At 47.5% G+C, this 16,655-nt stretch overlaps 1 protein-coding gene across 3 annotated transcripts in view; it reads right to left on the reverse strand.

Annotated features, from left to right (window-relative positions):
- The window catches only part of GALNT14 (polypeptide N-acetylgalactosaminyltransferase 14), a 205,902-nt gene extending 201,179 nt beyond the window's left edge, over window positions 1–4,723 (reverse strand). For 2 of the 3 annotated variants that reach the window (XM_045549332.1, XM_045549333.1), the window contains exon 1: window positions 3,974–4,504. In XM_045549332.1, the coding sequence (XP_045405288.1) occupies window positions 3,974–4,102 (129 nt within the window). In that variant the 5' untranslated portion in view covers window positions 4,103–4,504. Of the gene's footprint in view, window positions 1–3,973 lie in introns of all 3 variants that reach the window. The other variant, XM_045549331.1, reaches the window with a different exon arrangement.
- Window positions 4,724–16,655: the final 11,932 nt, after the last annotated feature.

The following is a 16,655-nucleotide window of genomic DNA, read 5'->3' on the forward strand; positions in this document are numbered from 1 at the left end:
GGGGAAGTTTCCTATCCCATGAGGAAAAGAGAATAGAGGCTTAAGAGCCCAGAACTGGAACTTGTACTGGGCCCCTGTGAAGGCAACTGGCCCCAGAGAATCTATGATTTTGGTGGTCCCCAGATCAGGAGTCCTCACCACAGCCCTCTCCCATCTCTACACCGTCCCCAACTTCTCTGAATATTTTTAGGGGAAGAGAGCCCACTGCTCTTGCTTTGGAAAATAAGCCCCTCCACCATGCTGGGAAGAAGCCCAAGCAGGATGGAAACTTCCCCAAGTCTTCAGCATGTCCAAGGCAAGAGCTTTCCCCGTGATTATGCACGTGCCTTTCCTAAGAAAACCTAGAGTACTACTGAACTCACTCAAAAACTGAATTTTTCCCCTATGATCCACAAAGGTCCCATCCGAAGTCCTACTGTTGAAGAAACAATCTCTGCACTGGCAAATGATTCCTAAACCAACAGCACTGCAGCCATTGGGTGCAACCACCCATCGGATGGACCTGCCCCACCAGGGTGCGCTGGGTCCAGCACACCATATGGTGCCCTCCAAGGGCAGAGTGTGTGTGATTTCCTTCAGAAGTGGTTCCTCCTTTTGTACCTCCACAATTACACGAGACCCCTGAAGTCCTCTGAGGACAAGGGTCTAGGGATGAGTCATGGAAGCTCCAGAAGGTGGGGTGGGGGAGCTCCCACTGTAAACATCCCCAGCCTCACTGCATCACCCACCAGCACAGATTCAGGTGGTCCGTGGGTTTAATGGTATGGAAGAACCAAAGGGTAGGCAGTTCCCAGAGCCATCCCATTCCATTTTTATCCTCACACTAACACTTGAACAGCCTTGCTATCTTGGGCCAAATATTTCACCTCCTTAATCTCATTTGCAAAAAAATATCATCTCTCTTGTGTGGTTGTTGTAAAGATTAAATGAGCTAACATATGTTAAAAAGTCTGTGAACTTATAAAGCACTACACAAATTCTGTCAACTGCTATTTAACATGAATACATTCACTCACACAAGCTAGGTCCCCAAGCAAACTCAAGAAGAATGAAATCATTTGGCCATATTTACATGGAGCCAAGCAAAGGACAAAAAAATCAATAGACTTGGTATTCTTCCTCTAGCTCCCAAATGCCATCCGTCAATAGACCACTTCAGAATCACATGGGCCCTGGTAAAAATACTATTTTTAGGACCTTCTCCCAAACCCACAGAACCATAATCTTTTCATAAGCCCAAGAATCTGTATGTTAAACGAGCTCTGCAGGTGAGTCTGCCATGTTGGCAGGTTTGGGTACCACTGTGCTGCTTTGGACATGATATTCAAATTTCCTGTATATATCAGTCATGGGGAATAAAAGTGTTCTGGTGTTAACTAAGAAGGGGTGTGTCTTTGTCTCTCTTCCTATCAGGTACATACACACTAAGATACAGAGGGACGTCCATCCACCAGACACAAATACACACAACACACACATGTAGACACATAAACCACACATACAGGTGAAAAATAGGAAACAGAAAATACTAACAAAAAAAGGCCACTTAATAATAAGAAGCATCAAGATTGCAGAAGTCCATAGAATTTGTGGTTCTAGGAGGATACGGAAAATGGGGGAAAAGAGTAGGATGTTAAGACAAAGGTGATCAAAACTAGAAAAGCCCCTTGTGGGTAACTGCGCAGCACTGTGTCTGGACTCCTGACACGAGACCACTCCCCCCAGCTCACAGCACACTCATCTGTTCGTAATCCTGCCTCGCCAGGAACTTATGAGAGAACCCCCATGCCAAAGGGCACGGACACAGTGCATTCACCCCAGCAGCCCCAAAACTAGCACAGAGCCTGGGGTACAGCTGCCTGCAACAAATGCGTGTTGAGTACACGCCAGGATGAACAGAGGCAGGGAGGAAGAGGAGGGACAAAGTGCATGAGGAAGGAAGCAGACCACTTGTCCCAGATCCCTGGTGTAAAGTAAGAATAAGTAAGCTTAAGGTAATGAGGTTCAAGGCAAAACAGAGAAAGCTCACGTCCCTGCAGGCATCATTAACGACATCACACGGAGCAGAACCACCAAGGGAAAAAGAAGAGAAACTCCAGATCAGTGGGCAGGGTCTGAGGTGAGTGAGAAAATTGATCCAGAGCTATAAAGGCTATTCGAAGTCCCCAGTGTGACCTCACCACTTCTCTGCTTGACACCCCTCCATGGCCCCTCACACCCACAAGGTCCTGCCTGACTCGGCCCTTACATACCTTCCCAGCCTTCACCCCTCCAACCTCCACACACTTTGAGCTCAAATTATGCCACACTCACACAGTGTGCTGTGTCATTCCTCTGAGCCTGTTTCGCACAGTTAATCTCTACCTCGAATGCCCTCGCTACCCACTGGCAAACCCATTCATCCTTCTCAACTCAGTTCTGTTATGTCCTCCTCCTCCAGGAAGCCCCGAGGTTCCCACGACACCCAGTGCACTGAACTGTCTTAGCCCTGAGCACACTGCAGGTCCCAGTTCAATGATGAGTGAATCCCCCAGATCCAGGGAATAAGTTCTGCATCTCTGTAACCGTAGCACCAAGCACACTGCCTGAGCACACCGTGGGTGCTAAATAAGTGCTCACTGAAATCAACTGAGAATTGGCAAGATTCCAAAACATAAGTGCCAGAAGACATAGTTAAAAGGGAAATCTGAAGCAACTTGATATAATGGAAAGATTCTGAGTGTGGAGGTTTGAGTTCAAACCAGTAGAGTGACCAAAGGCAAGTTACTTAAAGATTCTGAACCTGTTTCCTAATCTATCAAGTAAGCATAACGCCACCCAACTCCAACTACTTACGAAGAAAGCACCCACTATGCACCTGGCACACAGTAGGCATCCTGTGGTGTCCTTGCTAGGGAGACTCCCCTACACCACACCCCCACGTGTCTGGATCTCCCACTTCCAACCACAGCTCTTCCAGGGCTTTGGCCCAGCCCCTGGCGGACTGCTCTGGACCCAGTTCCTGAACGCCGCCTGGCTAGCCAAGAAGTGCCCCAGAGGCTCCTTCCTTGTTCCCCGGCCAAAGCTGTGGAAGAGACCGAAGGCTCTCACATCAAGCAAAACTATTATCAAATGAATTTGCATGCCTTTTCTCCTGTTAGTCTGCCTTTTGCCATTTGATTTTCAGAGAACGTTTGGAGAGCAATGGGGAAGTTTTCCCTTACTTCCTGCAGGGCTCAGAATCTGAAGGCAAGAGTGAGCCTGTAGAGGGAACCTTCTGGCCCGCTTGGATGAACTAACTGGGCAGGAGTTGGAAAAGCCACTCGGATTCCCATTTTTTCAACTCCCCACCAACACCAAGGCGTCTGTTTCCACAGGCTCTTTAGTGGCGTTCTGGAAGCATTCAACTTCCAATGCAGCTGCGGGGCTCGGGAACAAAGAGCAGGGGTGACAACAGGCCGGTGGGCCAGGGCGGCAGCCGCGCGGGAGGCTGCAGGGCTCTCGCCCGCGATGCCCACGCGCGCGCGGCGCACCCGGCCTCCGGCCTCCCGGTGTCGGGCCTGGCAGCTGCGGGAAGGAGGTCAGCGCAGCCGCCAGACTTCTCGCGGGCGCCCGCACTGGCCGGCCGTGCCACCCGCTCCCAACCGCCGGCGACTCTCCGGCGGCGCCCGCGGACCGCCAGCCCCTGGGCGGCCCGTCAGCAGCGGCCCCGCCGCCCCGGGACCCCCGCGCGCCGCTCAAGTTGGGAGCCCCGCTCCGCCCCGAGCGCGCGCGCCCACCACCCACACCCACTGCCACTTACGCACACCGCGGGTCCCGAGATGCCCTAGAGCTTTTTAAATCCAGAAACATCACACGGCAGCCGCATTCGGCGCCTTTTACCTGCTTGCAGCACCCAGACCCCCGCCCTGGCTTCCCGGGAGCCCGCAAACCTGGCGCGTGGGCTGTGCGCCCTCCCGCAAGCCACTGCCCCGCGCGCCGCCCAACCGCACACCTTGGGGGTCTGCACTTCAGGTCCCGTCGGCACCTCCAACTTCCTCTTGGTTACCCAGAAGAACAGCAGCACGGTGATCCAGAGCACCCCGAAGATCGGCAGCACCAGGCGGCGAGTCAGGCGCCGCATGGTCCCCTTTGCCTCCTCTCCGCGGCGCTGCGTCCCTGGGGCACCCCCCGGCGGTCAGGGTTGGCGGGGCAGGAGTCCCGGAGAGCGCCTCCCTCTGGGGCGCGCTTGCCCCGGGATCCGGGTGGAGGGCGGCGGGACCCTGCAAGCGCCCCGCCCGCTTTGGAGAGAAGCGAGCCCAGGTGGGGGGCGCGGGGCGCCCCGAGACGCGGCAGGGAAGGGCCGAGGGGCAGCCAAGCTGGACGCCCGCTCCAGCGGGAGGAGCGCGGTGGCCGCGGAGATGCTCCGCACGCCGCCGCCGCTGCCGCCGCCAGTGCCTTGCCCGCCACCGCCGAGAGGGAAACTGACTCCGGGAGGAAGCAATCCGAGGCTGTGCCGGGCACCCCGGGAGGAGCACGAGGGAGGAGGGAGCGAGGGGGGAGGGCGGGCCCGACAGACAGACCGACTGCGAGGGAGCCGGGGCGGGAGCGAGCGGGGCTCTGCGAGGGGGCGCTACTGCCGCCCGCCGACCGAGACGCACCGTGCTGCTGTGGGGCCGCCCGCGCCGAGCCCTGGGCGCAGCTCCCGGGCCACCGTGGGTTGGGGTGGGTTGGGGCGGGGCGGGAACGGTGCACCCGCGTTGCCCGCCCCAGCTGCCGGCTGGGACCGAAAAACGGCCGACCCGCGTCAGGTGGGGCTGTGCCTGGGAGGACTTTCCCGCTCACCGCGGGGCAGCTGCACGTGGCGCTCACACCAGGGTCCCGCCCTCAATGTGCCCACCCTCCGGAAGCCAGGGCTGGGATATAGGGGCGCTGGCGGGGCTGCTGCCCCAACCCGAGCTCACTTGCCTGGCCACTCAGGGCCAAGGCTGTGTTCAGTCAACTCCCCAGGGTGTTTCTATGCCTGCCTGCAGGTGCCTGGCAACTTTTTCTGCTTAATGGAAAGCTGAGCTGGTCTAAATTTAACTTTAAAGATATCCTTTTAAAAATTAAGGTGCAATTATCTCCCATAAGGGTTTTCTCTCCCTGCCGAGCATCAGAGCTTTGTGCTTGCAAGAAAGTGGGTCCAAAGTTGGGCCAACTACATGGGGTTCTTGGAGAGTGACCCTGGGCAGGGAGGTACTGGATACAGAGGGTTCTCTTTCAAAAGCCCTTTTTCCCAAATGCCTTTGGGAAGCGCATCCTCCTCCCATTTGCAGATTAAAACCACTTGGATCTAGAGGCAGAGCAAATTCTGAGTCCATTCCCATGCAGGCCTCAGGTAGGCTGGAGTAATGGCCATATTACTGGGACCAGGGAGTCCTGACCCGGCTCAGCCACGCTCGCTATGTGAATCTTGTGTAAGTCATTTACCTTCCCTCAGTCTTAGACTCCTCTTCTGTAAAATGGGGAGGATAATACCTCCTCTGACAAGCAAGTGAATAGTTGTGAAAGCTGAATGCAGGGTCCTGGTGGTGTCCAGGTACTCAAAAAGGGAAGCAAAAACATTGTTCTGCCTAAGGAGCATTAGAGCAGAAACTGTGTAATTTTAGTTGGAGAGTTGCTAGCCTCATCACGTTTTTTGGGGAGGTGGGAGTGATGCCCCCACTGCTGCAGCCACCATCCTCCCTGCCTCTGTCTCCCGGCAGAGCTCAGTATGGGGAAGCTTCCATACCTGAGTACAGGTGAGACGGCTGTGAATAAGGGCTCTGGAATCCCTTCTCCAACGAGATGGTGCCCCCAAGACTTGTACTCGGAAATGGAAGAGTCTACTCAAAGCCTCCTGTGTTTGGTACCTTGTCTTTCAGCCACAAGGCAAGTCCTTCCTTCCAATCCCAAAGAGCTCTTGGCCAGGCTGTAGATAAGAAGTTTTTGGTCAGGAACAGCAGTGGAAATCAAACAGCATAGAAAAGCTGGCCACTCTTGCCAGCCCACTTCAAGATTTACCTGAGTTCTTAGACCCTCACACCGAACCCTGGGGACGATCTGGCATTTGCCTTTATTAGAACCCTCCCAAGGGTTGGAGTAGGCTCTGCAGCCACCGCTTTGGCCAGGGAAAAGCCAGGTAGAGCACCTATCTGGGAGCAGACAAGTTGGAGGCAGAAAGAAAACCCACCTCTGCAATATCCCGGGCTTATTGGACCTCATCCAGAAGCCTCAGCGTGGACCTACAGGCTTGGGCCTGCAAAGCTCTGCCGCAGGCTCTGCAGGGGACCCCCAGGCAAGCTACTGAGCTGCTGTGGGCTCCAGGCAGGAGCTGCAGCACCAGAGTCCATTGCTCAGCGCTTTGCGATGCTGCCTGAGTAACAGATGGCAGACAGTTACACAACACCACCGCCAAGCCTCCGAGATGGTGCAGCACCACACTGCTGAGGTGCCGAGGTGCCTCGTTCTGTTTGGCAGACGGGGAAACTGAGGCCCTGCAGTGAGGGCCACTCCACGCAGGGCCTACAATGCCTGAGAGAGTGGGGATTTCCTTCCAAGGTGCTTGCTTCTTGAATCATTATTTTATCCTCCACTCACATGGTCAAGATTTCCTGCACCTATGGAAGCTGTCAAGAGAATCCAGTTTTGCTAAGTGTTGTTAGCTGATGAGCCAGAGGGCACATTAGTCTAAGTTGCCAAGCCAGTGAAAGTCATTAGGACTGAAACGGATTTCAGGTGGGACTTCAAACACCTGGAAGTGAGGTGCGTGTCCATGCAGGGCTCAGTCTTGGAGGTCTCTCCCATGCTCAGGAGCATAGTTAGAACTCTTTAATAATCAGCTTAAGTAACACCAAGCACAGCTGATCCCATTGGGGGATTAGCTATCATGGGCAGTTAATCCAAGTTACTTTTTTCTCATCACAGCCAATATGAGGAGAAAAAGCTCCTAGCAAAAGATTTAACATAGAAGGAAATAAGAAAAATATTAGGACTCTCCTGGTGCCCTAAAATGGATCTACTTCCCTGGTCTTGATATTCTTGAACAAGTTCCTCATTTCTCCGGGTCTCAGCTTCCCCATCTGTAATGTCATGTTCTCTCAGAGACCCTCCTAGCCCATACATTTAGGGTACTGACCGTCCTCGTCCTGGATTAGGACCCTCTCTGCCACTCCTGTTGTTGGTGAGTTCTGTGTAAGCTGTTCTCACAGCCGAAGACATTAGAGAGCAAATTGGGGACTGGAACAGATGTGAGTCATTCATGTTAGTATAAAAACTATGGAATGAAAACCATTATGGCCCGGAAAGCTGTGTAAGGCAGCATATGGAATGAACGCAAGCTGGAAGCAGGAGGAAGCTGCGAAGCCCAATGCATATGCTCTGCTGCAGCTTCTGCTGTGGGTTCTCATACTTCACTTCTCGTTTCCTGTAGCTGTCGCCCCATCTCTCTCGCTCAGGCCACTGCGGAGGCTGCAGCCTTTGTTCCTTTCAGATCAGATTCCCTGAGTCCCTCCTCTCCGCCTGCTGCATGACTTCAGAGAGGGTGTGTGTGTGTGCGTGCGTGGCTGTGTGTGTGTCTTGCCATCTGCACACTTATTAGACCTGTCACAACCAGCGAGATGCCCTCCGTGCCAACCTAATGAAATTTCACCCACAGAGGCCCCGACAGTTTCCTGCTGAGGTCTTTACCCCTTCTGGGCCACCGGGAAAGGTAAGCGGTGGCAGGGCAGATTGCAGCACAGTGAGGAGATGACACACACGTACGCTGGCCCAGCCTTGGCAGGGTTCCCCGGCAGTAAAAAGAGCGGCAGTGAGAATTCAAAGATCTGTCTGTCTTTATTCCACATTCGTACAGATACAAGTCTTTGGGCCAACCCCTGCCGACGGCGCTGTTCAAGTTCTCCACTGTAAATAATACATCAGCCCCTTTTCCTCTGTGTTCCTCTCCGCTCTCCTTGCCACTGTAGATCCTGTCAAAACCACATGTCCCAGGTCTCCTGCAAGGCCTTCTTATAAAGTCAGTGATGGAGCAGTTTAAGCCACGTGGTAAATGAGAATGAGCTGTCACCCCTTACCTCCTGCTTCTGCCGCATTGGTGCATCTTTGTCAAAAGAATAAAGGCAGCCAGCGTTTCTTCTTATCTTTGACAAGTAGATGGGTAGCTTTATCTAAGGGATCTGACAGTCACCTTTCTGGATCTTTCTCTATCCATTAAACAACTCCTTTCACCATCCTACTACCCTCAACTCCTCTCCCTCCTTTTTCTCTTATATACCATGGTATAATTTGCTTTGTTGAAAGGGATTTATATCTTTGCAGTTCAAAAGCCCACTTCTTTTATTATTTGAAATGCCCCTAAACTTTCTTTGTTCCTCACCCAAATGCCAAGTGTAAAACTTACCACTGCTACAATGACATGTCTTTGCTGGTTGTGGAAAGTGGTTTGATCTGCAGTGATGGTGTCTTGCAGGGACCTGACACATGGTCCCCACCCCCATAGAAAATGCAAAGTGCTAGCATGAAGACATGACCCAATTTGCTTAAAGAAAAGAGGAAAATTCTTTCTCCTGAATTACCTAGAGGGGACTGTGAAATAGGGGGGCATGAGCGAAGACATGGAGGTGCCCAAGGACAGATGTTATTCCCCAGGTCCCAAATGTTAGGCAGCCAAGTCTGACAGCCGCCTGCATCATCTCTGACAGTCAAAGACAGTCCTTCTTGGTGGGCTTCAGCTTAGTGGCACAAGTGAAAAGTGGAAGGGGGCAGGTGGGCTGAAATCCTAGAAGAAACAGAGCTGTGGTGGGGCCGCTCCAACCTGACGGGAACTTCAACAGAGAGAGGAACCAAGTAGGCCCCAGAGTGGATGTGGGACAGACCCAGGACAGCCTCTAGTGGCCAATGACAGGTTTTGTAATCAAGTCACTAGCAGACATTGCATACTGAGCAGGGTGACCCCATGCCCCAGTTTGCTTGGGACAGTCCTGATTTTTGCTTATTTTTATGGTATAATTATTAACAGCACCTTCTTCTACTTTCAAGAAATTTCTATTTTAGACAATAAATTAGATGGACACTCTAACAAGAGAACTTCCAGTGATGTTTCTAGAAGGAAGATTGCTTTTCTTAGATGACTAAAAATGTGGGTTTGCTATTTAAGCTGTTCTGTATGTGTGCTGAGTTTGGGATACCCTAAATTTTCATGTGGGACGTGACTCTGAGGAAACAATATTCAAGACATTTATTCAAAGAAGAGTCAATGTGGAGAAAGTGAGCCAGCTCTAAATAAGGAAGTAACTGTGTTGCCCACATTAGTCAATGGCAGTTTCATCCCATCCACCCAACTGAAGGTGTTTTACCCAAGTAGCAGCTCATGCATCCCAGGAAGCAACCAGGTTCCTGGGACAGTCTCTTTGGAGCGTAACGGGTCCCTGACACCAGACTCCAATCACCCCTCTGACAGCCTCTTCCTCTCCCCTGCATACCTACGTGGCCCATGAAAGTAACAGAACAAGAGAAGTGAACTGGCTTCCAGTGCTGCCAGCAGGCCCCAGAGCTCCACCCCCAAGGCTCTGCCCCTGAGGCACCAGCACTGCGACCCCTCCCCAAGGCTCTGCCCCTACAGGTCCTGTGCTGCTGCCCAATCCCTCGGCTCTACCCACTGCCATCGCAGGCTGCCACTGAAACCTGTGGTCCCACCCCGGCAGCTCCCACTGGCCACCTGGCAGGAACTCCCCCTGCAGTCCAATGCTCTGGGAGGGCCCCGCTAGCCGCGAGCTGCCATCACACCTGGACCTGGTTAGAGCAAACACCTGTAGCCCTGACACCCACAATCATTGCCTAAATAGCCTCACGCAGCTGCCACTGTCACCGCCACGGGGAGACCAGGGCACAGCAATCTCCTGCAATGCCAGCCTCCAAGGAGAGGGACTCACTCAGCCCCCAGCCCAAGTCTCCAGTAATGGTCTGGGGAACAACACAGCACTCTGCACAAAGATTATCCAGCACCAGTTTGGACTGTGGCAATCACAGGGGGACCGGACAACACAGAACGGCTGCATTAGAAGGACTTAGTGAATCCACCCCTCCCCTGAAGGGTCAGTCTTCCAGAGTAGGCCACAAAGGTGCCCTCTAGGGACCTCTCCTTCTTCTCACTAAGTAGGAGAGTTCCCAGCAAAGGAGAACAGCTGTGCTGCAAACCTACCTGCCTTAAGCTGACAGAAGAGGTTACAGATGAGATGAAACCAGCAAAAGAACTCTGGCAACATGAAAAAACTAGCTAGTTCAACACACCCAAGGGATCACAATAGGTCTACAGTAATGGACCTCAACCAAAAGAAAATTGTCGAAATGTCAGAAATTGAATTCCGAATACGGATGGCAAAATATAAATGGGATTGAAGAGAAAGTTAAAAACCAACACAAAGAAGCCAAAAAAATATTTCAGGATATCAGTGAAAAAAATGAAAAAATCAGTGAAGAGCTAGACAACATAAGAAAGGATATCACAAAACTTAAATAAATGAAAGAGTCATTTAGGGAATTTCAAAATATAGCAGAAAGCTTCAACAACAGGATAGACCAAGCAGTAGAAAGAATTTCAGAGCTTGAAGATAAGGCTCTCAAACTAACCCAGTCAGCCAAAGATGCAGAAAAAAGAAAAAGAATGAACAAAATCTGTCATAGAAATATAGGACTATGTTAAACAAACCAATATATGAATTATCGGTATTGCTGAGGAAGAAGAAGAAAAAGCAAAAAGCGTGGAAAACCTATTCTAGGAAATTATTGAGAAAAACTTCCCTGGTATTGCCAAATTACAAAACACTGATGAAAGAAATCATATAAGATACAAACAAATGGAAAAACAAACCAGGCTCATGGATTGGTAGAATCAACATTGTTAAAATGTCCATCCTGACCAAAGTGATTTACAGATTCCATGCAATACTCATCAAAATACCAATGTTATAGTTCATAAATCTAGAAAAAATAATTCTATGCTTTGTTTGGAATCAAAAAATGAGCCTGAATAGCCAAAGCAATCTTAAGCAAAAATAACAAATCTGGCGGCATAGCATTACCTAACATCAAATTATACTACAAGGCTATAGTAATCAAAACAGCATAGTACTGGTATAAAAGTAGAGACACAGACCAATGGAATGGAATAGAGAATCCAGAAATAAAACCATCCACCTACAACCAACTGATCTTCGACAAAGCAGACAACATACACTGGGGAAAGGAAGTCCTATTCAATAAATAGTGCTGGGCAAACTAGATAGCCACATGCAGAAGAATGAAACAGGATTCCTACCTTTCACAAAAATTAATTCAAGATGGATAAAAGATTTAAATGTAAGGCATGAAACTATAAAAATTCTAGAATAAAATAGGGAAAACTATTCTAGACATTGGCCTAGGCAAAGAATTTATGACTAGGACCCCAAAGGCAAATATAGCAACAACAAAAATAAATAAATAGGACTTAATTAAATTAAAAGGCTGCACAGCAAAAGAAATAATCAACAGAGTAAACAGACAACCTACAGAATGGGAGAAAATATTTGCAAACTATACATCCAATAGAGAGCTTATATCCAGAATCTGTAAAGAACTCGCACAAATCAGCAAGGACAAAAAAAAAACATTATAATGTGGCCAAAAGGCATGAACAGAAGTTTTCCAAAATAAGATAGACAAATGGCAAAAAAACACATGAAAAAATGCTCAACATCACTAATCATCAGGGAAATGTAAATTAAAACCACAGTGAGTTATCACCTTACCCCTGTCAGAATGGCCTTTATTAAAAAGTCAAAAAACAATAGATGATGAGGAGGATGCAGAGAGATAGAAACAATTATACACTGTTGGTAGGACTGCAAATTAGTACAACCTCTATGGAAAATAGTATGGAGAGTCCTCAGAGAAATAAATGCAGACTTACCATTCTATCCATCAATCCCACTACTGGGTTTGTAGAAACCAAAGGGAAAGAAGTCATTCTATCAAAAATACACCTGCATTCGAATGTTTATTGCAGCACAATTTTTTCACATTCACAAAGATGTAGAATCAACCTAAGTGCCCATCAGTTCATGAGTAGATTAAGAAAATGTGGTATCTGTATACCATGGAATACTATTCAGCCATAAAAAGGAATGAAGTAATGCCTTTTGCAGCAACTTGGATGGAACTAGAGCCCACTATCCAAAGCGAAGTATCTCAGGAATGGAAAAACAAATACCACATGTACTCTCTAAAAATTGGGAGCTAAATGATGGGCACACGTGGGCACAAAGAGATCTAAAGTTCATTGAAAACCCAGAATGGGGAAGGGTTGAGGGGGGGGGATAGGTAATAACTTACTTATTGGGTACAACAAACACTACTCGGGTGATGGGCACACTACAAGCCCCGACTTAAGCATTATACAAAGTGTCTGTGTAACAAAAACATTTGTACCCCTTTAATATTTTGAAATTTTAAAAAAAAGAAATAGAATAGAGTCAGGGAGATAACAGCATAAGCACAATGATAGCAATGGAACTGATATTCAACCTTCATGTTGAGAACACAACAGGGAGTGGTGGGGTGCAGGTAGGACTAGCAAGCAATCAGCTCTCACTAATCATTGTCAATGCAGGTAAAATGTTGGCCGAGTTTTCCAATTTCCCAACAGAAGCAGAAGTCCAGATGATGATTTGAAATCTCCTGGTTTTTAACTGTTGTTAACTAATTCAATCATCCCCCTCTCCACCAAAAATTGGGGGGACTAAACGAAACAGATCTGCAGTCTGCGTCCAGCCGGCTGCTTGCAAGTCTGCAACCCATTCTCCACCCATGAATAAGCACGATGGTTTTCCTGTGTACCATCTTCTAACTTGAAAACAGGTACACCCAGGTAGGATAAAGGGGAAAGAGTGGACCAGAATATATTAGAGTCCAAGGAAGGGCCTTTGACCCTAATCCAGCTCAACACTCTTTGTTTTGTAATTGAGGAAAGTGGAGCCCAGAGAAACTACATCATCTGCCTGTAGCAAGACAACAAGTTGATTGGTAAAGCCTGAGTTATAACGTATCTACCCTATTCCCCAATGCTCCCAAGTGACATCCTTCACTGAGTTTCATGGGCCAAGTGGAACAGGGAGCTGAGGCATTTCTAGGGGGCTACTGAGCCCAGGAATTTCCAGGTAATGAGCAAAACAATCAACAAAGACACTGGCAGCACAGACTCTGGGCAATTTGCTGTGAGGAATACAAATAAATATAAGGCCTGTTCCCAGCTTGTCCAGAAAATTTATGCAGGTGATTTGAACAAAGGCTTGAGTGTTAAAAGATCTGTTCCCTTCTCTTGCATTTCTGTTGAGTAATGTTATGGGTTCTGGAGGGAGGCCCTTTAGTCCACCTGAGAAATAGCTACATTGCAACAGGAAAGTCATTTTTGTAGCCATACTCTGCACCTGTCTTCAGTTTCCCTCTCTAAGTGTTGTACAAATGTTAATTAAACATAGATTATTTGAAAAGTGCTCTTAGCATTTGAACTCAACTGGGCTGCATCAGAAGAGGATATTAATATCATTCCTCTGTTGGCAGAATGCTTTTTAAAATAAAAACTCCTTTCTTTTTGTAGTTTTCACCACGCAGACAATTTATTTTGCCCATCCTCTGGCTATTTCACCTTTTTTGTGTCAACATTTTCATGAGACAAGTGAAAATAATATTTCTCTTATGCTCCAAAGGGCCAAATCCCTTTTTTCTGACTTGATCCAAGGAAGGCCAGTTGGAGCAGTAATAGAAAAAAGCCTGATGTACAGTCCAAGTGCAAATCCTCGGGGAGAAATAATGCATCTCTTTGGGAAAAAAATAGCTTATACTCATGAGGTAGGAGATTTTCAATTTATAAAGGTTTCCTATTTCTTTCAATTGCCAGGATAACTGCATTCCAGAGAGGTTAGGCTTCTCCTGTACAAGGCAGGACTGCTCTCTGGCATCTGGGATGTAGATTCAAAAGTGATGAGTGACAATCGCCCCTTCTCCATTCCCTGGACCACTTCCCCGGGGGATTTTAAAGCAGCACAGATCAAAGGGTTAAAATCTATTACCCAGAGAAATGGGAAAGTTCCTCTCAGTGATTTCTTCCCCCATCACTGCTCTCAGGCCTGAATTCCAAATTGATTTCCTTAATAACTATTAAAGATCTTTTTAATTAAACCAGGCATCCTCTTCCTTGGCAAACTTTTCTTGATGACATCTCTGGTTAATTAAAGGTTTAAGCTGCAAAGACGTATTACATAAGAACAGGGGAGGCTGCTTTATGGCGAGCCAGCGAGGAGCCTGCCGGCTGCTGCTGCAGACACCGGGGCTGCGCCTACGAGGCTCAGGCTCCCCTTACAGCGTGAGTGAGAGGTTCCAGAAAGTGTTAATAATGAAGACGGGTTGGAGGGGGGAGAGCGTTAATTTTTCTGTTTCCTGAGGTTCAATTTCTTTTTTCATGCTTGCCTGGTAAGTGTTCATCAAGTGTTTTTCATTAAAAACATCACTCATTTTGATCACGATTCACTAATGCTGACAAAACATTTTTACCTTTTCATCCAAAATTCCTGAGGTAGTTGATACATTTGGTAACCAGAGAACAATGAATAAAAGCCTCATTTCACCCATCAATAACATGCAGCCACCTCTTTAATAGAATGTACCAGGTTCTAACAAGAAGGAAAAATATCATCTTTTATATATAAATTAAATACTTGTGTGTGTGTGTGTGTGTGTATATATATATATATATATATATATATATGACTTTACATATATGTGTGTGTGTGTGTGTGTGTGTGTGTGTGTGTGTATACATATGGTAAATTTCCCCGGCCCCTTCACCTTCTTTTTTTCTCCTGGTTCATTTATTCTACCAGGCATCCTATTTTAAAATGGCAGAACAGGGTAATATCACTAAGGAATAGAGCTTTCCTTAATGCAAAGTTCAATAGCTCTTAAGTTGGGAATCAAACCCATGACCTTGGCTTTGTAGGCATCATAGTCTAAAACAATGGATCTCCAGCCTAGATAAACATTAGACTTATCTCTTATTGTTGTTAAAAATCACATGCCTCTGACTCACCCTAAACCTGCTGAAATCTTATGGGTGATATCTCTAGGCACCCAAGTTTGGGAACCACTGGTCTAATCAATACCTTCTTCAAGTCAAGTCAGTTCCACCTGTAGGTCTGCCTGGAGGTGGGAACGATGGTCACTATTTCATATTGCAGTCTAACAGACAACTCAGTCTAAACAAAGCAAAGGGAAATAGAACCTCACCAGTATTGCTAAGCAAAAGCAGCTCCAATTCTGATGAGACACTGAGAATCAAAAGATTCTCTTTATTTTCTTTTTAAACTGGAACCAAGAGAATAGACAATCCCATGTCATAATCAGTCACATGGAAAGAGAGCACTCACAGTCTGTCATTGGTCAGTAGCTCACAGCTCTGCATTCATAGCTCTCAAACCATTAGAGAGAATACCAATTATCTAGAGAACTTATTTTACTAGCCATTTTATGATAAACATTTTCAAATGTGGAAAAATAGAACAATAGTATACTCAAGAGCCACATATGTAATATATCTACCACCTAGATTCAAAACTTGTTAACATTTTTCCATACATGTATGTGCCCACACATACACGGGCTTGTAATTGCTGAACCATGGAAAGGTAAATTACAGATGTCATAATACCTCACACCTAAATAATAATCCTAAATAACCCAGAAATACTTCACTCATTCCCCCAAACTAATAACACCCTCCAACATAGCCACAACACCATTATCACACCTAACTGAATTAAAAATAATGTCCTAAGATGATATGACACCCAGCTCATAGTCAATTTCTAGGAGACTTAAAAAGACAAAAAAACAAAAAAAAGCAAAGCTTCCTGGGCCAGAGTCCTGACAATTTTGATTCAGTTAGGTGATGCTTTGAGAAACACTACTGTGGGTGACTAATTAAGAATGCTGGTCTTTCCAATAACTGAAAGGAAGTTCACTTTTTTATACTTGAAAAGTGCTTGGCCATTTGCCTCGTACTTAGTCATTATTTCATCTGATTTCATCTGATGCTCTTCACAATGCTACCCCGAGAGAGACAGGAGTGATGAGGAAGGAAACTGGGACCCAGAATCGCTGCGACCCACTCAGGTCCTCCAGGTAGCTAGCAGATTCCAGTGCTGGGGCAATGGAAGGAGCACTGCACTGGGAGTCCGAAATCAGAATCCTGGTGTTCTGTCCACTTCTAACTCTGCCAGTGTGATGTGGGGCACTGAACCTAACATCTCTGTATTTTTGTGCCTTCATCTGTAAAGTTTCTGTCTCGATCTTTCACTCATTCAATGCATTTCTGATTCCTTTTCTACAACTCTTTATTCATCTCCATTTGGCTCTGTAGCAAATTTACACAGGAGCTTATTGAGTTATAAAGGAAATATCCAGTATTATCATGTTGTTGAGAAAAAGATGAATTTGACAAAAACTCTTCCTACTTGCCATGGCCAAGTGTGGCTGGAATGCTGAGCGTCTGCCTCTGACACTTGCTTCCGTAGGGCAGCATGTGTTAGAGAAAAAAGCAGGATTCTGCAGAGGAGCCCATGCCCTCTTCTTCTCGCCTTTAA

Source organism: Lemur catta, chromosome 4 (assembly GCF_020740605.2).
Source record: "Lemur catta isolate mLemCat1 chromosome 4, mLemCat1.pri, whole genome shotgun sequence".
NCBI lineage: Eukaryota > Metazoa > Chordata > Mammalia > Primates > Lemuridae > Lemur > Lemur catta.